General features: G+C 41.0%; 1 protein-coding gene across 4 annotated transcripts in view; it reads right to left on the bottom strand.

Annotated features, from left to right (window-relative positions):
* LOC147248934 (seizure protein 6 homolog) overlaps positions 1-25,689 on the bottom strand; it is an 86,231-nt gene that overhangs the window by 32,550 nt on the left and 27,992 nt on the right. For all 4 annotated transcript variants that reach the window (XR_015119531.1, XM_086226981.1, XM_086226982.1 and 1 more), the window contains exons 2-3: positions 7,442-8,179; positions 6,871-6,992 (exon numbers count right to left, since the gene is read on the bottom strand). Coding sequence is in view for 3 of the 4 variants with exons in the window: in XM_086226981.1 (XP_086083107.1) it covers positions 6,871-6,992; positions 7,442-8,179 (860 nt within the window). In the remaining variant the exon portion in view is untranslated. The remainder of the gene's footprint in view (positions 1-6,870; positions 6,993-7,441; positions 8,180-25,689) is intronic.

Below are 25,689 nucleotides of genomic sequence, written 5' to 3'. Positions count from 1 at the left end.
TTATCAGCATTGATTGAGCTAAGCTAACTAGCGGTCAGGTTGTCTCTGTGGCTCTTTGCTCTCTAATGCAGATCAGAAGTGTGAATGGTCTCCATCTTCTTGTCTCTCATCTGTAGATTTCTGCAAAAGTCAGTGTGTTCCTTTAAACTGGCTTATTTTATGCTTCAATTCACCAAAAGTCACCACCTCTAGTGGTAACTTTCCTAAACATTTTTTTCTGGGGTTTGTTTGTTTTTGTTCTTACTTCCAGAAACTTCTCTGTTGAAATGGAAGCAGCCATCAAACATTTTTGTGAGATGAGATTCTTACGCTCTGATATACCCATCTGAATATCTCAGGTGCTTCTCTGGCCACAGATTATCTGCACTAGTGTGCAGTCTTGCATAGATTTATATTCATGTGTTGCTGATTACTTGTTGTATTTTTTTTTCAAGCGTGCATATTTACTCTCCTGTCCTCATCGTGACACTGAGAGAGTTTGAGAGAACACAGCCCTCTGCCAGCTAGAGCCTTCTCCCTTTATGACAGCTAGCTGGGTGGAGGAGCAATTAGTGTCACCTGAAAGCATTCCTCTCAAGATGGCTAGGCCCCATGAAAACTCATCTCAGCAAAGCCCCGACTCCCTAAAAAGCTCATCGAGATCAAACCGACCTTCTTTATGTACTGCCTTACTCCCCATAGACACAACATGATGCCTCATCTCCAGTTGATTAAAGGCAGCAATCTCTGTATGGCCGCCGTTACCCGCTTTCTCAGTGACATATCTGATATGTGTTGCACCAAAACATGTGCATTATAAAGCGTGAACCTGAGTTTTAGTATGCAAAAGGTGGGGTGGTAGGATAACAGACAAATATTTTACAAAACTGTTAAGAGCAGGAGCAATAATTCAGTTGTTGTTTTTTTTTGTTATTTTTTTTGGTCACCTTTTCATTTGATAAGAGCTGGTGTTCAATGAACACCAACAAAACAAATTTAAATCCCTCCCTCATCAGCCAGGGGTCAATGTTATATGCATTTTGCTCCTTTTGTAAGAAATTCAGGAATTAAAATGAAAGAACACGGATCAATATGGCCATTCCCCCGGCTCTGAGAGGAGGCTGTGTCAAGTATTGGTGCTGCTTATTAACATGACTATTGATTGGAGTCAAGAGAGTGTGGTTGCAGAGGCAGCATCAAGTAACAGTCGTTAACCCTCAAGTCGAGGTTAGCTATAAACATTTGGAACGCTCTGGAACGTCTCAATCCGATAAGATGCATTTCACTGATGATCCAGTGTGTGATCAGCAGTCCTTAGGTGTAGTTAATTAGAACACATAGCCTTGATCTCATTAGCTATTTTGATTCTAAAGATTAATTTGCTTTGTTTGGAGTGTTACAAAACATTCACTAATTTGAGCATTAAAAAAAACAACAACAACCTGTTTTTATCAGTCTGAAGGCGTTTGGTGGGTTTAAGCTAATCAATTAAAACTGGGGGAAAAAAATGCACACCTGTATAGATTTCTAATTTAATGTCAGTCGCAATATTTTGTCTCTTTATCAATTAATTCTTTATGGAACAAATAAACACTCCCTTTTGATTAAACTAACTAATACCAAGGAGAATTTAAAAAAGGTATTGATTAGGAAGGAAGTCAATCTAGTGTCTCCTTTATTTGTCTTTGTGTCATTTGTCATTTATTAACCTCAAGAGCTGACAATGAGATAATGGAGAGGAGCTAGATGAATGCAAAAAAATATGTGACACCATGATTGAAAAAGGAAGAAAAGATGGTTTGAATGAGGGACAGAGAAAATGAAGATATAAAATTTGAGATATTACACTGACAACAAGTTCTCTCCCCACCATTTTCTTGAACGATACACCCTTAAGCCTGCCAGGAAATGGAAACACCCCCCAATCAGACTTTGTGAATTTGACCAAGTCTGGACTCGTTACCCCTGAAAAGTACCAAACGTTCGCGGGGCTTTGCACACAATTCCTCCTCTTTTTGCTAAAGTTAGGGATGTGGCCTGCATGTTCCAGAGCTGGGACAACCTGTGCAGGGCCTCTGACGCTAACTCCTTGAGACTCGGGCGAATCAGAGGACACAGAGACATCAGAGTGGGACAGATGGCCTGGGAAGAGCTGATAACTAGCTAACCCACTGGATTTATTTGATCAAATATAAAAAAGACTCCAAACTAGATTTTAAGCACTTTAATGCCATAACCCAGTTCTGGAAAACCTCCATCTGTCCTCTAAAAGCCCGCAGTTAGGAAAAGTGAGTGAGAGAGAGAGAGAGAGAGAGAGAGTCATAAAAAAAAGAATAAGATGTGCCAAAGATATCCCTAAATCATTGGTTTAAAAAAAAGTATTTCCACTCTATATGGTCACAGCAATTCCCTTATTAAAAATGGATTTATGTCTCATTCGATATTGAAATAGAGAATTCTTTTATTAGTACCACAGATAAAATTCTACTCCAAATGAACAGGTACTACAAGAATGACTTCATTATTTACTGTTGTCTATGTTAGAGTTTTGGACTATAAGGGTGTTCCACAAGGTTCTGTCCTGGGTACACTGTTTTTTCCCATTTTCAATCTTCATCAGTTATATTCTTATACTGTTAATTAATATGCAGATGACTTCCTAAGTATTTTTTCCAGTATGGACAAATAAATTCAAACTATAATTTCTGGTTTAAATCCTGTTGGGATACAAATTACATAAGTAGAAGTACTGTCCTAATGTAGACAACCTTGCTCATGTATTACTAAGGTCGATTTTTTTTTCTGATGGGTCCTGCATGAGATATTAATACATTGAAATACTGCTGAGTTTGGATTGATTCTGAATTTTATCATCAGTCTTCGTTTCGACTGTATTATAAAGAACAATGCAAGGGCTAACCTCAGGATAGTTTTAATCAAATATGTCAATTAATTACTCTCCTATTATGAAAAAAAGTTCCTATGATGATGATTATCCATTTGTATTGAAGAACGTCCTTGAAAAATAGATAGGACCTTATCATCAAATTCCACTTTCAAATGGTTAATACAGCAGAGAAGCTTGTCGAGCTGCATGTAATTATAACATCTAAATCTCAGGGGGGATAATTCTGAAAACCAGCTCACAGGTAAATATAAATCTTTGAGATCAAGGATATGGATAATGATTAATAAAAACTTAAATGTATGGCAGGATTAATTCTTTGGATCTGAGCCTTCCTACAATGTGTCATGGAAGAAAATTGAAGCCTGAAATAAAAACCTCCATATTACACTGACATGCTGTAAACGACGTCATCATAACTTCAGTATTAAATTCAGCATGAAGACTTTGCGTTTTAATCTAAAACTGTTTTTTTTTTTTTTTTTAAGATCAGCACCTCAGAGAAAAGTGTGTGTTGATTACACTAATGTTTTATCTATACACTAAAAGGGAGTGTCACATCGTCCTCCGAATATTTGTGCATTTATTCTCCACATCAGTGGCCAGAATCACCAGATGGTGATGCATTCTATGCTGTTAGCTGTGACAGGGGGTTGAACAGTCAAACTGAGGGCAAAACATGCTCCTGATACATTTTACATCCTCCTGCAAGTTGCCAGACTGCTGTAAGGAACACTGAGAAAATAGCTGTTCTTCTGTATTCATTCCCTGCTAATCCCTGTGGTACTTGAATGCTTATGGTGGAGATTAGAGGGATCTAAGGAAATGACAGACATATACACTTTTTTTCTTTGACAAAACCACGGGCATGGTGTGCATTAGAAAGTCACAATATCTGTCCTTCAGATTTTTTTTTATTAATTTGGCAGAATCTTCCCCCTTGAAAGCTGCAGGTCTAATGATAACATTCCATTTTTTTAATGCTTGGTGCAGTAAAACGCATCAAATTCCTGCTGACACATACATATCTGAATGTTTGTTTATCTTTAAAATGGAGAAATTCTACTGTCCTTGTTTCTGTGACAAATACCATAAAACAAAAAAAATCATGGCTAGAAAGCCGATTTGATAATCTGTGCCAGAACCAGGCTTGGACAAACCATCTGGCATTTCTGGCAAATGCCACTTTGGCCGGTCCACCTATGGAGCTGCTAGGCTGCTGCCACCGACAATATGGGGAAAAAAAAAACAAAAACTAGAAGATAAAAACTGACCTCTTGAAAGTGTACCACTTTATGATTATGGGTTACATAATCCCCAAACTATCAGTGGCTATTGTAAAACAAGAAATAGTAGTCGTGGTAATGACCATCGCCACCTCACCCCTGCCCTCCGCTCTAAGGAGACCTATCCATGTAATATCAGAGGACAAGTGGAAAGCAGTCAAACCACATCAAATGCTGAGTTTTTTCAAATCTATAATAACAGGATGAAGAACAAGGCAAAGCAGAAAAATGCTGCTGTAAAATGTTTGTCAAAAATAACAGTAGCAAATGTACTTTTTGTGTCCGGTGCAACCCTGCTCAGACCTGTGCGTAATCCATCCCAACACATGGGTGGGGGAAGATTTACAAGTCCTCCAGAGATGGTTGAGTGAAGATGGCAAGAAAAATCTCATCAGGAAAGTGAAAGCAATCAATTTACTCACTGCAATAACAGTTGATGCCATCTGCCGTCTCTTATAGAATACTGTGATTAAAATGAGATTAGTATCATCAAGATTACATCCATAGGACATGATTAAAAGTAGGGCTCTGAAAATGAAAGGACAGGGCATAAATAGATCCATCCATGTTTGGAAATATATATATATATATATGTGTGTGTGCGTGTGTGTGTGTATTACATTTTCTGAGCACACTGCTGCTTCACAAGTCTTCCTTGTGATCTCTTTCATTCTTTTAAAGCCTTGAGACCTGAACCGCCTCCAGGCAGCAGAACTAGGTGTAGGTGTAGGTGTGACATATGCTTGACTTCAAATTATTTTCTTCCTTCCCCAGTCAGTTTATGCATTTTCCCGAGACAAAGACCGATGGCTTCACGCTCTTCAGCCGTGTCAAGAGCTTTTTTGTTTAGTTTTCTATCAGATGACTACCAGTTTAGCAGTAGGAGGCAGGAAAACAGTTGCTCCATCTGTTCACATGGAGGTGCTGAGACACATGAGTTCCCTGTACTTCATTATGAGACCTGGAAGATGTGATAAAATGTTCTCCCTCTGCCCCCCCCCCCCACCCATCTCTCTGGCTTTGCAGTCTTTAAAGGGTCCAATGAAATTTTCTACCAAATGCAACAGAGACTCGGTGAAGGCTCTGAGCCAAGAGATCAAATGTGCTTAAATCCATGCACTCGTATGTGTGCATGCACTTGTGCAGGTAAGTGTGCCTGTGCTTGTAAGAAAAAATGCACTCTAAAACACACTCTGTCAAGACTTATCTTAGCCCTCCAGAGGCAGCAAGACAAAGCTCACACATTTTAAAGTCTCCAGTGGTAAATGAGGTGTTTGAGGAATTGCAAATGCCAGGCAACACACACACACACACACACACACACACACACACACACGCACACACGCACACACACACACACTGATAGTTAATTTTTATAACCTTTGGTGAAAAGACTTACCATGCAAATACGCAACCTGAGACAGACTCCCATCCCTTGTGCCCTCATCCACCCGCACAACCCAGCGATGTGCTCCCTGTCTATTTCCATCAACCCACACAAAACTGATACTCTTATTGCTTTTTTTTTTTTTTGATTGAATGAACCCATTTTCCTCCAATACGTCGAAAGTGTATTGTATAATAAACAGCAGTAGATCTTGTAGAAATATGAACCTTGTGTAAATAAAAGTAGCTGTTAAAATGTAACTGATATGAAGCTAACATTGGATCTCAGAATGTGGAGGAGGTCAGTTACAGTGTGAGACAGTTATCGCCCAACACTGCAGTGGCACTCAGCTCTGGGGAGCCTTATAGCATCTTTTAGCTCATTGTCTTGGTTTAATGGTCCACAACTTTACTGTTCTGGTTCACTCTCACTACTCTGATGAGCAGCTTTTTTAAAGTAAGAAAGAAAACACTGCACACTTTCCACTCAGAACCAAGCCAAAGAAGACGGAAAAAGTCAGTTCCTTGCTGGTGAGTATTTTGGACTTGAAACAATGAATGCACAAATGGCTGCGCCCTCTTCATGTTGTCAATGTATGCAAGGTCAACAGTAAAATGGCCTGATTGAGTTATAGCTGGACCACTCAGGATGATCTCACGGAAAAGGCGTGAAATCCCATTGTATTGTGAGGATCCTTTGTATTGGAAGACACACAAATTCCCTGTCTCAAAAATGTCACGTGAAGGCTGGTGTTTACTGTGATTAAAACACACTTGAAGTCCACATCGGAATCAAGGTTGCAGATACAACTGGAGACAAGAAACATCAGAATTTCTAGCAGGACGGAATTGTTGGAGCACTGCTCAAATATTGTTAATAAAAACCCATTTTGCAACCTTAACCTTCATTAAAAGACACAAAATTCTGCCAAGTAAAAATGCAGTTGAGAAATTTTGCTTCTAATGAAATAAAATGAACTGCCCTAAATCAATTTCTTTAAATAAGAAAAAAACATTTACTGCAAGCTATAAAGCCATGTTGTTAAACCAGGAATTTCATGCAGTCACCACAATAAAAGGACAGAGATCCCCATCATGACAGGAGTCTATTTGACTTCCTATAATGGTATTCAGAGGATGTGTTAACCTCTGAGGTCATTTCCTGAATTTCTGTTACATCAAGGTTATATTTACACCTTATTTCCGCAGCTGGCCAAAATCAGTTCATGCAGATTCACAATTTTTAACGATTCTTAAAAAGTTGGGTACAAAGCTGAATTACTAATAGCATCATAGTGAGTCTGATGCACTGACCTGAACCTCGATGCCGTATCCCAGGTAGACGGTAATCAAGTAGTTGCACTCCATTCCAGAATCAAGTTGCTGTAGGATTTCAATGTTGCCCTCAGGGTCAGTGAAATTCAGACTGCACGGCTCTGCAGGACACAGTAAAAATACAAGTGTTTCTCTTTTTCCCCGGGCCACTGAACTTTTTGACAGCCCACCTGTGTCGCCGTGGCCCCATAACCCCCTAACTATCTCTGCAGATTTCCCCTCCAACACTGTTCATCTGGGCCCTCAGCCCTCCACGGCGAGTGGGAAGGACAGACAGGACAAATCAGAGAAAATCAAATTGTTTTTGACACATGAGCAACTCTGTTATTCCTAGTGGACAGACAAATTGCTGTGTGCTGCATGCAAGATGAACAGGAGGGATGCTGATGTTGTGGTGTTTAATTTTCTTGTCCTCTGTATGTGTTAAATCTTAACAGGCAGACACTTTCAATCATGAATTTCCATCAGGAAAAAAAGTTCCTCTGATATTGCTGTTATTAATCTAAAGTCATTTTAATGTTCAAAAGAGGTTTTAGATGAAAATGCTCACCTGATGTTTGCATGGTAGTGATAGTTGTTGTTGTGATAATAGTGGTTGACGTCGTAGTGGTACCCTCTACTGTAGATGCTGAGGTTAGTTTGGGGAGTGGGTGATCAGGGCTGCTTTTGCTTTTGGGTGTTGCCTCTCCTTTCCCTATTGTCAATGAGGAGGGTGCAGAAAAAGCATTCCAAATCCGCGCCTGACTTCTCTGTGAGGATAAGGAGGTCACTGGGTTGTTTTCAGTTACTGAGCCTCTATTATTTAGAGTGGTGAGGGAGTCTGTGGTTGGCTCTCGCTTGTCTACCCTCCTGGTCTTATCCGTAAAGGACTTTTGGAGAAGAGACATGGACGGCCTGGACGTTGTGGGTGAGAATGTGGTTAGTGAGGAGGTGGCAGCTGGAGTGGCTGTCGTGGCAATATCTGAGAAGGCTGGCGCGTCCTCATGAGGCACCAGTTGAGTGATAGGTTCTCCTGCATCCGAGGCAGACACGGAGCCTGGTATGGTGGGATATGCAGCCACAGAGCCATCCCTCCTGAAAAAGTGCTGGTCACCCTGAAAGTCCCGCGTGAGGAGGTGCTCATGAAGCAGCAAGCCTTTGAGGACAGGCCAGTGGTCGGGGCTGTTCATGGGTGAGGCCGTGGTGACCAAGTGGGCTTCGCTTTCTGTGTCCTGTGTTGAAGGGTGTGTGAAGAGACCCCTGTCTGGGTCTAGAGTCCTCTTAATGATGCCATCATTCTCCTTTGGATCTGAGAGTGAAGAAATAAACACAATACAGTTGGGTTAATGAAGGGCAGTGTATTTTGACAGCTCATCGTCAAGACCGCAAGACAACAATCTAACAAAAGTAATACCTAATGAGATGAAAATGTCTTCTCTCTTAGAATTCTTCACACATATTTTGTAGCTATTTTGATTCTACCATGAATGCTTGCGCGGGGGTTGTTACAGAAAGAATCTTGAAGTCTTGTCTCACCCAAAAAGTGTCATTTACCTTTCAAGTCAGAGTTTCATGTCTTGATCTCACAAAGACATTTTTCCATCCTGCTTGACTTCTTGGTGACTCCAGAAGTCAAAAAACATCAGGCACATCATAATAGCTCGAATGTAACGATGACAACTAACAAAAGTAAAACTCTCCAAAACCTCCATTTTAGTTTTTGGCTCAAAGCAGAAGAGTTTGTGGCTTATTCAGCATCCAACATGCATTCTACTGGACAATGTGTTTGAGAGTTTGTAAATGGAACTCTTGTACAGTTTTGTCAGTCTCTATTAAATTCCAGCTAATATACAGTATTGTGCTCTGCCTGACTGTTCTGGAATCACGTGGAAAAAAAAACAAAAACTAACAGTGAGTTCCTCGAAGGCAAAATACCCTTTTTGGGTGAGGCGTTGTTTTGAGACCAGTTACTTGGGAGTGATCTGCAATTTGGAACAAAAGCCACCGATTGGGGCACTGGTAAGTGTCCAGGAAAGTAATCAAATTATAAAATATATGGTTCCGAAAATTGTTTCATGCAGGCCACTCACACACATTGTGTAATGCATTCAAACATGAATCACCTGGACTGACAGACTACAAGAAATATACAGGAAGTAGGAGCTCATATTTTAATATATTCTGTCATATAAAACTGCCCATTCTCAAAGGCCATTTAAATGTTTTATACATTTTGTCTACAATCCCATGAAAGCTTGCCCCCTCCAGTAATGTCTCTACCCTGCCTTTTACTGTATATCCATATATGCAGGCTCTATATGTGGCAGAGCTCAGCGGTGATACAGGATGACATTTGTGATAAATGCACTGACCATAAACTGTCAAATCATAGCAGAACCTGCCTCCTGGCCGCACCCTAGTTACGCTCTGCACCCTCTCGCTCCTGTCTTGTCTGTGTAACTCCCCTTTAGCATGGCTGCCACGCTGTACACACTTGGTCAGAGTTCACTTTGACAGGAGCTAAAGTGAGTCACATAGTGGCCAAAGGCATGAGCAGCCAATGTTGGTGACCATTAAAACATCTTTTTCCTTCACCTCCCTCTGTACTGTATGAACCCCTTTGAACTAGCAGCCTCAGTTTCCTCTGACATAAAGCGACTGGAGATTTTTTTTTTTTTTTCAGGAAGAAAACAGTTTGTTTTCCCGACTGAGAAGAAGAGGAATGGTAAAATACACATTAGAAGGCTGCTGCAGAAAAGTGGATAACAAAGGGTATTACTTATATCTGCTGGCAGACTTTTATTTTCTTCATCTCTTATTCATTCCCCCAGTTTATCGCCTGCTGACAAGTTGTCACTCTCCCCAAGTCTTTTGTCCTTTTATAACACCAATTGAATTATTCACCCAGCTTCATGCATGATACTGCCTCTGTCAGTCCACATCACTTTGAAAACAGATAAGAGAGAAATTTTTGGGTCATGTTTGTGAAACCTGCCAGAGGATACTGATCGGCGCTGATAAGCTTTTTCATTGACGTGAACACTTATCAAGACTTAAAAGGTTTATTGTGTCTGAACTTTTCTGCAAAGTTTGAATCATTGAGAGAAGTAAGGCATTGAATATTTCTCGTTGGAATTAAATACCCTCGCACAGGATGACGTAGAGTTTGAAAACGTATGCTTTTGGAGTCGCCGTTAGCTTCCAACTTAATACATGTGGAGTATTATGGAGTCACAAAAAAGTAATGCGGATACCTATTCGTGAATACTTAAAAAAGCAAAATATACTTTTTGGGATGATGTTTTGCTTTAATGAGTGCAAACTCGGTTAACCAAACCTTAATTATAAGAAATCATGGAGATGGAAGTTTTACCTCATGTTACATCTCCAACACCAACACCTTCCTTGTTTTCCCCCCATTAACCTCCCCCAGCATTTGACTCCAGAGGAGGACTTCACCACCTCCGATAATCAAGATACCCACAAATACCCTGCCATTGTGATATCCAACTTGCCAGATCAGCTGTCCATACACAAGTGATCAGGTGTGTCTTACAGTGCATGTTTCTTTTTACTGAAGTCAAACCCTAAAGACACGGCAGGCTTCCAAACTGTGGCCTCTATGAACATTCTCTAAAGGTATGAAATGTCGCTACTGGCACTGTTGTGTAATTCTAAAGTATGCTGCCACCTCCTCCAGGGTGACACGGGATCATCAAGCCGGGGGTAGCTTACTCGCCATCAGAGCTTCTCTTAAGGTTGCGTAACCTGGGCTTGTGCAGCTCATCTTCCAAAATGCACTTTTAGTGGGCTTAATTTGACAATAGCTATTACAGGATAGTGTTCTCGGGGGCAGCAGGCATCTCCAGCTATGCCTCATGCTGGAGCAATTTCAACAATGGCTACATTTGGACCAAAAAGTCGGGAAAATGGGTTTAAAAAAAAAACAAGCATTGTCAAAGACCTACCAGGGGGCAAACGCATGTGGAACAGCTGGTGCAAAGGCAGGGACGGTGAAAGATGAGGCAATGCAAGGGCCAAATCAACAAGCAAAGCTCCTGGCATGAGTAGGACGAGTGCAACTGGAGGGTCCCAGACAGCAGTGCCTCCGAGGAGCCGGCGGGTCATGTGACCGGAAAGACTGCTTGGGCCTGGTGTAAAGGCAGGCACAGAAACAGTCCCACCCAAATTGACATACCAAGCTCCAGCAGAGAGGTAGAGTTCCACTAAGGGTCATGACTCTAAGTCTTCAGAGAGCAGCAGGAGTTTACATGTTACGACTCCTGCAGTGCAGAGAACTGGACTGCTGCACCAATAAGCAGAAACAGCTGCAGACCTTCAATGCCCTCCAACATCTCAACGTGCATGACACCCAAAAAGTGAGTCTCATCAATGGATCAAATTTGGATTTGTTTTCAGGTGTGATTGAGTGCATATCAATACATGATGCACCTTGACACCTGGGTCTGTCCCTGGAGATCTGCTGTGACACCCTGTACAAGGAGGGCATCATTATTGCCAAGACCTTCAAGGACTGACAGTCCAGCATAGACCCAAAGGAGCTGGAATCAGTGGCCCCCCTTTTTCCCTTGGCTCCATGAGTAGGGGGAGGCTGACCAGAAGCCAGCCCTTCAGCAAGCTGTGCACAGGCTCTCCAGTTGTCTATTATGTCTATACAATCAAAGCTACCCATTGGCTTGACAGATTGCTCGCGGGCAATCTTATTTTTAAGGTTTATTTAAAGATCCCCTCGAGTGAATGATCGTACTGCAGCAGTAACTTGTGTGTGTTCACGCTGAAGAGAATTAATGTCTCCTACATGATGAAATAAAGAGCTGTTGATGCTCTCACTGGGGAACGGCTGCAGATGTGAATATCAGCTTTGTTGTATCGCTAACATGTGTGATGGCACACGAGTTAATGCCAGCGTGGGTGTTTTGACCACCTGCTGTCTTTTAAGACCTTGAGGAGCAACACTAGATTCTCAAGAGAAACACACAAAAGAGACATGAAAGAAGAGACAGGAGTTCATTCCAGATGGCATCTCATCAAGCACCGCGCATCAGATGGTGAAACATACATTTATTTTGCAAATTCCGCATAGATCTATGGCCTATCCTGAGAATCTGTCGAGCTGGACTGAATGAACAAGCTTATATTTAGATATATTACTAAAATGTTATCATTTTCTTTCGTCTGTAGATGTAAAAATCCATCTGCCGGATGGTTATTTGTTATGAAATTGTGCACATAGTCGACCTTTACAATCCTGCAGAGCTGCACCTGCAGTTTTAGACCTGAGCTTGAAATACACGAGAGACACCAGAGGGACGAATATGTCAAATGAGTTGTTCACACAAAGAACAGAGCAAACCAAATGCTATTTTTGGTTTCGAACCACTTTTCTGCAGTGCTCAGGGATTTGTTTGTTCGTGATTTATGCAGCTCACTAATAAAGTAAACTTTATGATTTTTGTTGACATTTTTTTTAAATGTTTTATATTTGTATTTAGGAGACTGACCTTTTTTTTGCCTGTAATTCATAGATGAAAAAAAAATCAAATATTACAAGACCGAAAGCAAGTTATGAGTAAGTGCAGCAACATTAAGTATATATCCTCAATTGTGCAATAATGCACTGCTGCATTTTACAATCTCATATCGCACTTTGCTGTTATACCCCTTATTTTTATTTCCATTTACTGTTTTTTAATGCCTCTACTTGTCCGTGATTTTTTTTTTTTTTTTTTTTTTTGCACACCCAATTTCATTCCGTAGCGGTGCAATGACAATAAACGCAGTGAAATTTTAAATTAATTGCATTTACAACTGCCTTTCCCTCTTGAGTTTTAAATTAAAAAGTATGAACAGGGAAATTGCGGAGATGCATCCATGATATGATGCAAAGGTCAAAAACCTATGGCGGGGGTGCGGGGGGGGGGGGGGCCTTCAACATGTTGTGAATTAACAGCGACACAAGAAGGATAAATGATTGGGCAGTAAAATGTCTTCTCCGGACCCTTAAATCCATTCAGCCAAAACCACTTTAATTTTCACTCTTTTATGTTTCCCACTCTTCCACACAGATTTGCTCTTTGCACCACGTGTGTTTGTATATCCTCTTAGGGTAGCCAGGCTTGAAATCCAATTTTGGTGAAGCCGTAAAGCACAAGGGGGGGGGGGGGGCGTAGGTAAATAAATAAAATTAAAAAAAGTTTGTAAACTGGTGGTGATTCTTCCCGTGACAAGAAGGATATTTTAATACAACTTTGCAACTTTATAGTGCGGTGTGGTGTTTTTTGGGGGGTTTTTTTTGTTTTGTTTTTTAATGGCAGGCGCTGAACGTAAAAATCTGCAACGCTTCTGTCAAGTTGGTTTCAGAAAGAATAACAGCTGTTTACCAGGAGACGTCTTCATCATCACCTGGGTTTTGTTTTTACCAGCTGCCAGCGCTTCAGCATTATTAGTTTTACTGATGTTCTGCAATTACCCGCAGCGTGGCAATTGGAATCACTTCACTCGAACCTGCTCCTGCACCACGAGGCAGCAGGACCCTCCTTCATTCTTGACAAGTTTAAAGAAGATCACACAATATTTTGGAGTCTGTCAATCAAATGTGAGTGTGTTGCTCTATCAGCAGCGGTAATTTGGTCGATGAATAAATGCCTTCAGTGCTGCTTGATGTTATATTGTGGATCTCGTCTTTACTGCGGTAAATGTCAGCTCTTGTAACTTGTTTCATTAAAAATAAAATTCATTTATACAATGTTCAAAATAATAGCAACCGGACGTGACTAACCAGATCAATCACTGTTTTTGATAGAAATTGCATTACTACATGGAAAGCAATTTACCAGTAGGTGTAGTAGAATCATAGAAAACCAACAGATCCAACCTTTATGATACGCATGCTCCTGAGCCAGTGTAATTGAATAATTTATTGAATCAATCAAGGCATTCATTCTGACAAGTGTGAATCAGTTGGCCCTCATTAAGGACGAAGCCAGCACATGTTTACATCCGCTTCTCTTTGAAAACCTGAGAAAAATCGGTGGTTCCAGACATTGTTCAGAAGAACAGCATACTTTGATTGGAGAAGGGAATACGAAAGTGCTGAAAATGATAAGCTGCTCGGCTAAAATGATCTCCAACGCTTTAAAATGGACAGCAAAACGAGAGAGACGTGAACTACCATTCAAACGGATGGAAGCATAGTCAGAATGGCAAAGGCTCAGCCAATGATCAGCTCCAGGGTTATTAAAGACGGTCTGAAGTTACCGTGTGACAATTAGAAGACGCCTGTGTGAAGCTAATCTATCGGCAAGAAGCACCCGCAAAGTCCCGCTCTGAAAAAAAGACATGCCAAAGAGGATACAATCTGCCAATGAACACATGTACGGAAATAAAAATTATGACAAGGACTTTGAGCTTTACCAATGTTTTTTAACACACTGCTATAATTTTGAACACAACTGTATATCAGGCTGTTGTTAAGTGATGCAGCTCATACGCAAAACTTGTCAAATGTTTTTAAATTATTTGTTTTTGTCAAATTGCTGTGTACCCGACCTCAAGCTGTTATTCTGGAGGCTGTGATTTGTGGCACTGGTGAACTGTACTGGTCTAAACTGGGAGTTGCGCTGTGACGCAATGTCATTGTCTTTTTTTTTTTCCATATGTTTCTATGAGATCAGGAAGTGTGCTAAAAAAATATTTTAAAAAAAAAAGGTCCTAGCGGGAGAACATGTGGGAAAAGCGGGTGATGCTGCAGGCAACATGAATGTTTAACATTTACTTTACTGACAAAGCAAATATTTATCCATCCATCCTCATGCAAAGAACACCGGAAGAGTTTTTCTTGATGAATGTGGAATAGTGCGGCTGGCGGCTTGGTGCTGCTCGTCTTTAAAAGGGCCATGTATCTATCATGCCTCCACACAGGAAGCAGCATCATCTATCACTGTCAGTGTTAATATTGTTTCCCTGCACCTCCCAATAGGCAGCTTGTGTTTTGGTTTACAGCGTTTATGTTTTCAGACTTGAATACTCACAGGCCCTCACCTGGCTTTGCTCTCTGGCTTCCCCCTGCCAAAACACATAAAACTAATTTCAACGTTACATGCAGCCAGCATATTAAAATGCCTTTCGCTGGAAGACATGTCTCTCTCTCTCTCTCTCTCTCTCTCTCTTTCTATCACCCCTTCTACAATTTATTATTATTTGGGTCTCGAGTCACGATTTCATTTAAAAAAAAAAGAAGCACGCTCAGCTGAAACATGGTGGTATTGCCGATTTCAAATGCCTGAAAATGTAAAATTCATGTGTTTCTGCTGTCCACCCTACTCCATTACCAAAAACCCACGATTTTATCACTCTAAAATAGAATAGTCTATTGTTAGAAATAAGCCTGGAGAGAAAAGTATTTTGGAAGTATTACTTCTCCTTCAAGATGCTCGAATGGTTCCCGCCCGCTCCTCCAACTTCCAAAATCTTTTAGCGTGAAGGTCAAGGTTCACTCTTCTTCACCCGCTCACACTTCTGCAGTTCTACTCCCTCTCATCAAAACATTCACGCAAGCGTTCACGTGTCCTTGAACATGAAAAGTTGATGTCAAATTGCTTCTACACCAGGCAAATCATATTTTCATGGATTGAAATTCACCTGCAACTCATAGATCTGCTATCAGGATCTGAAAACGGAGTCATATCATAAATCATATTACATCTATAATGTTCATGCCATTAGGCCTCAGCAAGCGCTTAGCAGCAGCTGCAGTCAGAAATCATAATTTCTAGATGATAAAACAATTTTTTTATTAAAAAGAACACATAAAATTGCTCCAAATCTTCTCTATGCATCGGTTAGGATCTTCTTTTCTTCCTCCTAGTAGGTCACCATGCAACCACTTTGAATACCTTTTTACTGCAGTTGTGAATTAATGCATTAATGCACTAAACGGTGATGTTAAGATGTGTGTATGTTAAATCCCACTGCTGAAGGCACTGTGTATGTCCAGATATCAAAAGAGACACAGATCAAACCAGGGGAGAGCTAATAAGGCTCATGGGCTGGGGAGATGTTTCTATTATTATGATTATTATGAATATTACTCACCTCTTAACAATATTAAAAAGCCCTGAATGTCTGAAACTGTTCAAAACAATGGTTTGAGGTTTGTTTGTTTTTGGGGGGGGGGACGGGGGAGTTCTCCTAAAATCCATAAGAGACAGCTGCACGCCATGGAAGACATGAACTGCTGACGTAGAATGTAGGCAACCATGTAATTGTTGGCCATGGAATAATAAGACAGCACGCACGTGGGTCTGGTTAAATCCAGCTCCTCCAGCCCCTTTGTTTGTCTTGTTGTAAACGTTAACGTTTGAGGTCAAGTTCTCTCCAAGATGTCGGGAGCTGACAGGGCGACTTGTTGAGAGCGTAAGTATACTTACGCAGGCTGCAGTATTTGACCCATGCTTAAATAAACTCTTAGAGGATGTTAAACAGGCCAATCAGGGAATGAATCAGTGGCAAATAGCGGAGAGAAATCATTGATTCTGACTTTATGTTTTTACTTCTCGTTTAATAAGAATTAAAAAAGTATATTATCATCAGGGTCAAGTGAAGTTTGGCTGGCTCTTAAGTAGATACACTGTCTTTTCCGGGAAGCTTATTTCAAAAGAAGGTGACTCTGCAGGGGAGGAAGACGACTGCAAAGTTAAAGTCCTCCGTCTTAGTTCTGATGCTTGGGGAAGTGAATTTGAAAGTCTGGATAAGTGTGAAGTTGACACTACGAGTGTCAAGTGAGTTGCAGAACTAACTCTGGTACAAAGAAATATGCCTCATTCTGTACATTAAAGTCATTCGCTTGTCCTCTGTTTTACCGTCCCCCTTCATTCTTTCTTTGAACCCTTGCCGCAGCCTGACCTGCTTTCAAACCACCAGTGTCGCTGAGCTCATTTTAAATCAGTGTTAATCACAAGAAAGCCTCCCGTACTTTTCATTTTCCAAATTATCTAGAGAATACCATGGATTTCCTGACTCCCCCTGCTCCCATGTACTGGCTGATGAAGTGGTCCCACTAGAGCCACCCCTCCAGATACTCACTATTGACAAGTGTAACGGCATAAATAAGCATGCCAATCTATGACACTTGACACGGACCACGTTGAAAAGCCTCGCCAGTGTTTTCCAGGAGTTGATGGAATTGTTATGGCGCAGGGAAATCATCTGAAGAGGGTCGGGAGAGCGTGGCATCAATCAGGAGTGGTTTGATATGATGTCAGGAGGAGAACCAGATGCAATGCTAGGCTAATCATAGGTTAGCATGACTGTATATTTGAACCTCTGTGCCTCCATAAAGGAAATAACATCGAAATTAAAAAGATGCATGGTACAGAAAAATAAAGATCTATAGTGTAGTTAAGAGATGTTCCTTTTATTGCAGAATTTCAATTTTCCCACACTACAGTAATCCACTACATATTTTAACGTTCTTGTCTCACCCACAGCTCCGTTTCTTAATTGACTCCACAATGGAGTAAATGAGAAGAAAATGAAAAGATAAATTACGCTAATGGAATGAAATGAAGTGTGAAAAGAGACATTCCTCTCTGTATTTTCAAGGATGCACTGCATTTGGTAAATTGAAACACAACAAGCAACCGGTTGCCGTGTAAGACAGGCGTTACTAACGAAGACACGTACTCAGTCATTCCTTTTTACGTGACCAAAAAAAAAAACAACCAGTCAAAATCGAAGCAGAATAAATGAAGAAATAAGACAGTTTATACTGAGATATTTATTGAAACTACAGTGAACGTCCCTGTGTGGAGGAGCTCATGCAGCCCCTGCAGCTATACGGTCACTCTCATGCAAATGGCGCTGCTGTGTGTTTATGTTCGCTCCAGCTAAAGGTCAGCTCTTATGAGCTTCCATTAAGACATAGTTTGTTTAAAGCCTGTCTGAAGGACAATCTTCAATGGAGCAGAACACAGACAGGCCATAATAAACCAAAGAGGAAAGTTATGGTTCCGCTCAATGAAGTTAAAGGGCAGATGACAAGCAGAGTCTGCCTCATCTTTATATGCTGTTTTTCTCATTTCTCTGAAGCCAGACAAAGAGGAAGAGAACATTCTGATGCTTCTGAATTAAAAATCATGCACTCTCTTTCTCACATTCTGGATTTAGATCATAAATCACTGTGTGAGCAGTGAAATCGTGACCTTTTTTTCCCATTGGTTTTTGTTATTATTACATTTCTTTGTTTATTTACGTGAATGACTTGTTCTTCCAGCCTGTGCTCACTTAATTTAATTTTCTCCACTTTCCTCCTGTTCCTTATTTATTTATTTCCACTTGCACGCACCTGTCACACCCACGCACCAAATTTAATTATCAATTCATTAGGTTGACTAATGGAATCATTTATCAGTTGCAGCCCATTATTTCCCAATCGTCTCTTCTTATCACTTTATGCAAACAAGTGGAGAACCTGCAAATGTTGCAGGAATCGTTGGAAGTGTCACTCCCAGGAAAATGTTCACTTTTAGGTGTTAGAGTTAATCCCTGAGCAAAAAACAAACAAACCCCTCCACTGAGGACCCTGGAAGTCATGTAGTGTGATCACATATGGTATCGGCGTACATCCGAGCCCGGCGGAAGCTGTCTATTGATTTGCTTGTCTAGTGGCTCTCTGTTATAATAAGGAAGTAAAGCCCCTGGATATAAGGAGATTGATGCCAATCAGCTGGCTGCCTCGAGTGTGGCTTGTCCCTCCTTATTAGCACTCCCTCTATGCAGCGAGAGTTCTCTGATGACTCCATTGACATGCAAGTGAAGAGGGGAGGCTGTCTGTTGTCGTCTCGAGGAGGCTCCCCTGTGATTGCTCGCTCTGTCATCTTTCGGTCAAGACGGAGAGGTTGCCACGGAGCAATATCAGGACAAAGTTGGAGCTTGTTCCTGAGCTCTAAATGTCAGGATGGGGCAGACATCTTTTAATCATAATAAGGTCAGCAGGGAGGAACCACAGGACGGCCAGGCAAACATGCTTGATCATTTTGTACATGGACATATATCTTCTCATGTGAGGAAACTACAGTTTATTGTTGCTGCGTTTTTTTCAGTCTGTCAGCATGATAACATAAAAATGTTGGGTGTATGTGTGTGTGTGTGTGTGGGGGGGGGGCAGATTTGATGTACTTCTCCTCCTATTTGTAAACCAGATCCAATTCAAATGATGTCTTGAAGGCCTCTTTGATGGTAAGTTAGCAAATTTTGATATTTCGCCATGCGACAACCACGGCGGACGCATTAGTTTGCTCTTCATGCAAAATTAGAGAGCCAGAGAAGGGTTTCATCACCCTGTCACTCTACAGAGCAGTCCTTCAAATTTTTAATCATAGGACCCCCCCCCCAAACACACACACACACACACACACACACACACACACACACACACACACACACACACACATCTCTGGAGATGGTTGAGGCGTACAGATGATGCACACATGCACGATTACAGCTGTCCCAAAATACAGCTTAAAATTCAAATTGAATTCGAACTGATGTTTTGTTTTTTTTAATTGAAGTCGTAAGATTATTTAAATCTTTCAAAAGATTTAAGGCCTTGTAAATGATTGCTATCTTTTTTTTCATTCTAGAAATCGTCTTGTGACCGTATTTTTTTCGAAACCCTTGCTGTGTGGAACGGTCATACGCGGACCCACTCATCGCTGCTCACAGCTTTTATAAGGAAGTATTCATTAGTTGTACATCTGTAACTAATGGATACTATTTGATGAATATATTATTGCAATAATTCCCGCGACCCGGACCCCTTATAAGCAGAGGACAACGAAGACAAAGACGAATAATTCAAGTTACATGTGATTAACTAATCAAACTGTCGACCCTGAAGACTGCTCTTGCCCGTGGATGAAGCTATTAGCAGTTTTCCGGACATTTCACGCAAATTTCAATCAAATTCCTTGAGTGTATGTGAAATGGTTGAAAGATCCTTTCAGCTTCAGGAAAAAAAATCTTGATTGAACTGTGCAACTGAGATGTAGAGGAACTATTTTTGATGAAATGGTCAATATGTCCGAAGATTTTGAGCATTTTGTGAGGAAACTCATTGAGGCCATGCATTAGATATAAAATAAATTAAATAAATTTTAAGATCAAGGAGGTATGGAACATCCTATTTTTGCTGGTTTGGAAAAAATCAAAGCTCAGCTCTTTGTCATAATTAAAATTTAGAAGTGAATTACCATCCATGTCATTCTCCTTTTTTTAAGGTCATGTTCTATATCTGCTTATTAACCCTTCATTTGTGCCTAATTTTCCCAAGAGGGCTGGGCGTGACATCGGCTGGATGAGACAGTCTTAAGCCCCTTGTGTTCTTCTTCTGAAACCCCAACACAGTCTAAATGGGTTCTGCGTGTTCTGCGAAGGTCCATCCCACTGAATTAAATGACTAGATTTCCCTAACGTAAATAAAGTGCTTTCAATTGTAGTTGTGCTACTGCTGAGAATACAGCAACAGTAATCTCATTCTATCATGGTAATAACCACCTCTCATTTATGAATGAGCTCTAATTAAACAGCTTCCATGTCCCGATGATGTAATGCAGTTACACACACACACACACACACACACACACACACACACACACACACACACACACACACGATTAGAGTGCAAAATTTTAGCTTCTCTGCTAACCGTCAAGCCCATCAGCTACAGCTACAGCTTATCTGATGGTAAAATACAGAAGTTGGCACAAGATTCTCAATGAAGTCACTTCTTTTTTACTTATTAATCGGCTGCTAGTGGGTGAAGGGTTAATATAACAGTACGACACCCACCCTGTGAACCTAACAGAGCACATTGAGATCATTTTTGTTCTGACAGGACACTGGTTTGGCCAGCATATCACGGTACATCTGCACCTGATTGGAGTCCTTCAAGCACAATAAATTTAAATTGCCTGGCAGTGGAGTGTGATTTTCTAACTATGGGCAGAAATAGGTGAGAACACAAGCTTTTCTGTGCCTCGGTGCAGAGAATCAGGCACTGTAGTCCTCGTCAATTCGAAGGGAGGGTTGAATGAAACGTGTAAAATATCCATGTATTTTTCGCATTACATTTAAAAATGTCAGGCACAAATGTATTCCTTTATTTTAAATTAGAAACTACACAAGGGCTTTTGCCGGATTTGATCTTTCAACTACACAACAGTACAAAAACATTGATGTGCAGGTTAAACTTTACTGTAAAAAAAATCAACAAACCGAAGCTGACACACTGACAGATTGTGAGCCAACATTGCAGCACGTGCACAGCATACATGTGTGTGTTATCACTCAATAAACAGCCTGTTATTTTACTTGTTTGCTTTGCCACCATCAATTGTTAAGTCTCCATGTTCTTCATACATCAACAAGGACAAGTTAATTGCCTGCCATGTTCACAATCAGGGAGGAGGCAGCACCAGCGTCGGCCAATCAGACTCCCAGTGCTTGTTACCCCATGCAGCCCCTGGCAAGAAGCTATGTTTTTTAAATGATTTTTCAAAACTGGCTGTTTGTGCACCACAGCATTAATATCAAAACAGCCACCCTTGACAAAGCTGCAATTGTAGATTTTTGAGAGGTGACGTCTAAAACGTGACGTCTGAAATGTGAGGAGATCCATCCAAACTGTAATTGTGTTAAATACACATTATTTTATGCAGCCCCCCTCCACACGCACACGCACACACACACACACACACACACACACACACACACACACACACACACACACACACAAAAGATACACAATGCTGTCGAAAGACGGCAGTGTAGAAAACACTTTGCGTGACGGAGCTGAAAAGGAGGAGGCATCAAGCGATCGCCTTGGACTTGTTCTGAAGTACCAGCTAGCGTTACATATGCTGCTGCTCTCCAGGGACCAACACAACGGCAGTCCCATTTTGCACATCTAGTTCTTCAGAAAATAAAAAGACTCAAAACAGCCTGAAGCCAGTGTGAATCTTTAGGGGTTTTTTTATGCAAATTTTGCAAATTTTTACCATTTCCATTTTAAAAACAAATATAACAAACAAACAAACAAAAAAACTTCAAAAGGTGCATCAAATCTTGCTGACAGAAACTCCATTTACAATTTGTTGCACCTTTCCATCGGAACACGTCGAATTTGTCATGTACTGTTTCTGTATTTGTTGACTTACATTGCTCTAATCTATACAAACTAAATGTAAAATTCAGTTTCTTGCACCACTGAAACTTCAACTGTAAACATCCAATTAAGGCTGAGAGATGGGAACAGAGAGGTAGCAGCACTCGCTCTGTGTAATCACCCCAGCGAGGTCTCCAACCTGTACACATTGATCCTGTATTGATCTGTGTATGAGAAACTCGGCTTTAACCCGGTTCTTCATTTTCGCTCTCCTCTTTTCACTTGATATTCTGACTGCGGGGAGCGCCAACTGGATGTTCACAAGCTGACCAGATGAAACGGGAGCACGCGCGCGCGCACACGCAAACACACTCAGCGGCTTTATAATCGAGTAAATGCGGACCCCTTTACGTTTTTGCAAATACAAGCGATCACTCAACCGCCCTTTACTCTCCTTCTGGAGTGAGTGAGACGTGTCGACTATACTTAGCCTGCCTTTACAGCGAAGCTCCTTGATATGACAGAATAAGGCTACTTGACAATGTTTCTCCCCCATCATAGAACATCAAAGATCTCTGAATTTGGGTGTCACACGTCTGCCAGTAAAACCACGCGTCACTTCTGTCAGCCTGCGAGAGACTGTTTAACAAAAATGTTTACTCTTCCTCATGAGTAGCCTGATCAAACATTTATTAGCTCGCTGGACCGTGGTGAATCTACTCCGCATCAGCAAATGTTACAACTCCACTCCAAGTTTTATGAGCGGAGAGCTTTTCTCTGGTGGCACAGTTTGCGTTATTTACAATCGTAACATTCTTTCTCGAGGAATCTTTTTTATTTTTTCAAGGGCAAACCTTACGAAGCAAGTTGAAGTTATTTCTAAAAAAAAAAAAAAAAAAAGACGTTTTAAAGAACACGTTAGAAATATCTTTGTATCTGCTGTGACCTCAAGTGAAGCCCTGGAGGAGGCTTCCGATTGCAGGCTTTGACAATATTGTATCAAAACCATGAAAACTGTGCTGGCAGATTTTCTGTCTCATTAGCGCCGACTGTCACCCAGAATCCAAGCTAATAGAGGTGTCACAACAAACAGCATTGTTTCACGTAGACAGCGTACGCAGGAACATCGGGGGATTATTTGAATTATCAATCTGTTCAAGGTGATTTTTTTTTTAGCTTTCCTGTCACACAAGACATTAACGTAATTGTTTTTTGTTTTATTACTCGTTCTATAAATGCTGCCTGCCAATTACTTCCGCGGTTACATAAATAGAAAGGTATGTTCAGAAGTATTCAAGGTAAAAGGGTTTGTAGGTTTGAGTCAGCTGTGTTTCCCGCCGGCTCATCTCACCCACTTATCATTTCAACAGGGTGGCGATAATTAAGGATGATTTTTTTTTTTTCTGTCCAACAGTTGCATCTTGTTTCCACCTCTTCATCTGAACAAGAGAGAACAAAATCCTGCCAGTAAAAAGGCAAGTAAACATGAAACAAAAATATATCCACAAATAGTTTCACGTAAGAGACAAAAATCTGTCTGGGGGTATTTATGACGAGACCCTGGATCAGAGCGGGACCTACAAAAGCATACAGATGTGGAAACATTCATTTATGATCAAAATGTAACTGTGTTATTTCTGTCACGTTAAACAGTGTGTGTGCCTTAATCAATGTGGCGACCGAAAGAAGCAACAACGGATTCTGTACACACCACCGGTGTCCAAACAGGACAGATGGTGTTATTTAGTTGCTATTTAAATATACTGACGTCTCAATTAAATACAAAGTTAGACACGCGTGACGGACCAAACCATGTTGGAGGGAAAAAAATGATTTTGCCTGACATGATAAGGAAAATTGGAAGGATGAAGATGCTTTTATGGAGCTAACAGTCAATCGGGCCTTTAATTCCTTTTCCAATCTTTAAAAAAAACATTTTTAACAAATTATGTCAGCAGATCATTTAAAGTTTTAACAGCTCACAGCTGTGATCTGGGGACAAGTGACCCCCCTTCATTGGTGCAGCTCTAATCCATCCATCCATCCATCTATTTTCTATACTGCTTATCCATTGGAGGTCCCAGGGGGGCTGGAGCCGATCCCAGCTGACATCGGTTCAGAGGCGGTGTTCACCCTGGAAGGGGTCACCAGTCCATCACAGGTTCACCAGGAGCAATTAGGGGCTCAGTATCTTGCTCAAGGGTACGTTGACATGGTCCCAGGGGGAAGTGAGCATCGAACCAGCAACCCTTCAGTTGCTAGACGGCCACTCTACCTCCGAGCCATGCTGCCCCATAGCTCTAATCCATTCCTGTCTCTTTGGTTTACTTCCCATCTGTTGTAGCGCTTTAATTAAAATTTTCAGAGTTTATTAATTTATAAGTGAAATACATGCATGTGTCTGAGTTTTTTTTACATTTTTTTAATAAAATGCAGTGTTTCATTTAAATTAGAGACTATTTTATTGTTTTAAAAATGTTAAAATATGCCTGCAAAGAACAGCTTTTCTTTTGCGTTTTACTCTTTAATGGGAATCTGGGGGGGAAAGGGGGGGGGGGGGGTCAACTAATCAAGCACCTGTGCAGTTAATTAAAACACAGCATATTTCTCTTGTGTTTCTCCTGTATGATATGTAAGTGGTGATCCACTGTTTCACTTGTTCAAATACCTCATTTTGCAGGCAGTCAGATGAAGAACGCAATGTTTATGCTTGATGAAAGTCGTAAATGAGTCTGACCAGAGGACTGATGGGAGGTTGAACAACTTCCCGACATCAGGATACGATTGTGACACAAGAAAATATATTGACTTATTTTATCATTCAGAGTGTTGTTTTTAGCAGTTTAAGTGATGAAATCATCAAAATCTGGATGAATATTAGTGTTAAGACCATGCATGTTTTATTCTTGTAGTGCTAAAATCTATTTGTGTGCGTGTGTGTGTGTGTGTGTGCGTGTGTGTGCGTGTGTGTGTGTGTGTGTGTGTGTGTGTGTGTGTGTGTGTGTGTGTGTGGTTAGCTTGAAAAAACAGTTGTTAAGCCCACAAAGCAAGCCTTGGAATGATACGTGTCTTCATACCATTTTATCCTACAAGTATCTGACTGCCTGGAGGGTGGGAATAGCTGTTTTCGTCTTTGATAATAGAGTGTTTCACTACGCTGCTACTCGCCACTGTCAGTATTAATTGGAACGGAAACCGCAGTTGGATATCAGAAAAACCTCGTTCTTATTTTAACACTAAAGAAAACCTGAACACAAATGTAAACAAGCGTGTTATTTGACCTGCTGTATGTCAAACCATGCTGGTGTTACTGAAGCATATCTTGGGAAACACATACACACATCAGCTTTTTGTGGTATTTATTTTATGGCATTTTTCATCCATTGTCTTCCGCTTATCCTGTTAAGGGTCACAGGGGGGTGGAGCCTATCCCAGCAGCCTTCAGGTGAGAGGCGGGGTTCACCCTGGACGGGTCACCAGTCCATCACAGGACCAACACATAGAGACAGACAGCCATTCACACTCACAGTCACACCTACGGTCAATTTAGAGTATCAATCAGCCTCGTCCCCTCTTGATGTCTTTGGACTGTGGGAGGAAGCTGGAGTACCAGAGAGAACCCACAGGAACAGGGA

The sequence above is a fragment of the Aulostomus chinensis genome, chromosome 15 (assembly GCF_037954235.1).
Source record: "Aulostomus chinensis isolate RoL2024-O1b breed Wild chromosome 15, RoL_Achi_v1.0, whole genome shotgun sequence".
NCBI lineage: Eukaryota > Metazoa > Chordata > Actinopteri > Syngnathiformes > Aulostomidae > Aulostomus > Aulostomus chinensis.
The sequence above is the reverse complement of the archived record's forward strand: the minus strand, read 5'-3'. Positions and strand labels throughout refer to the sequence as shown.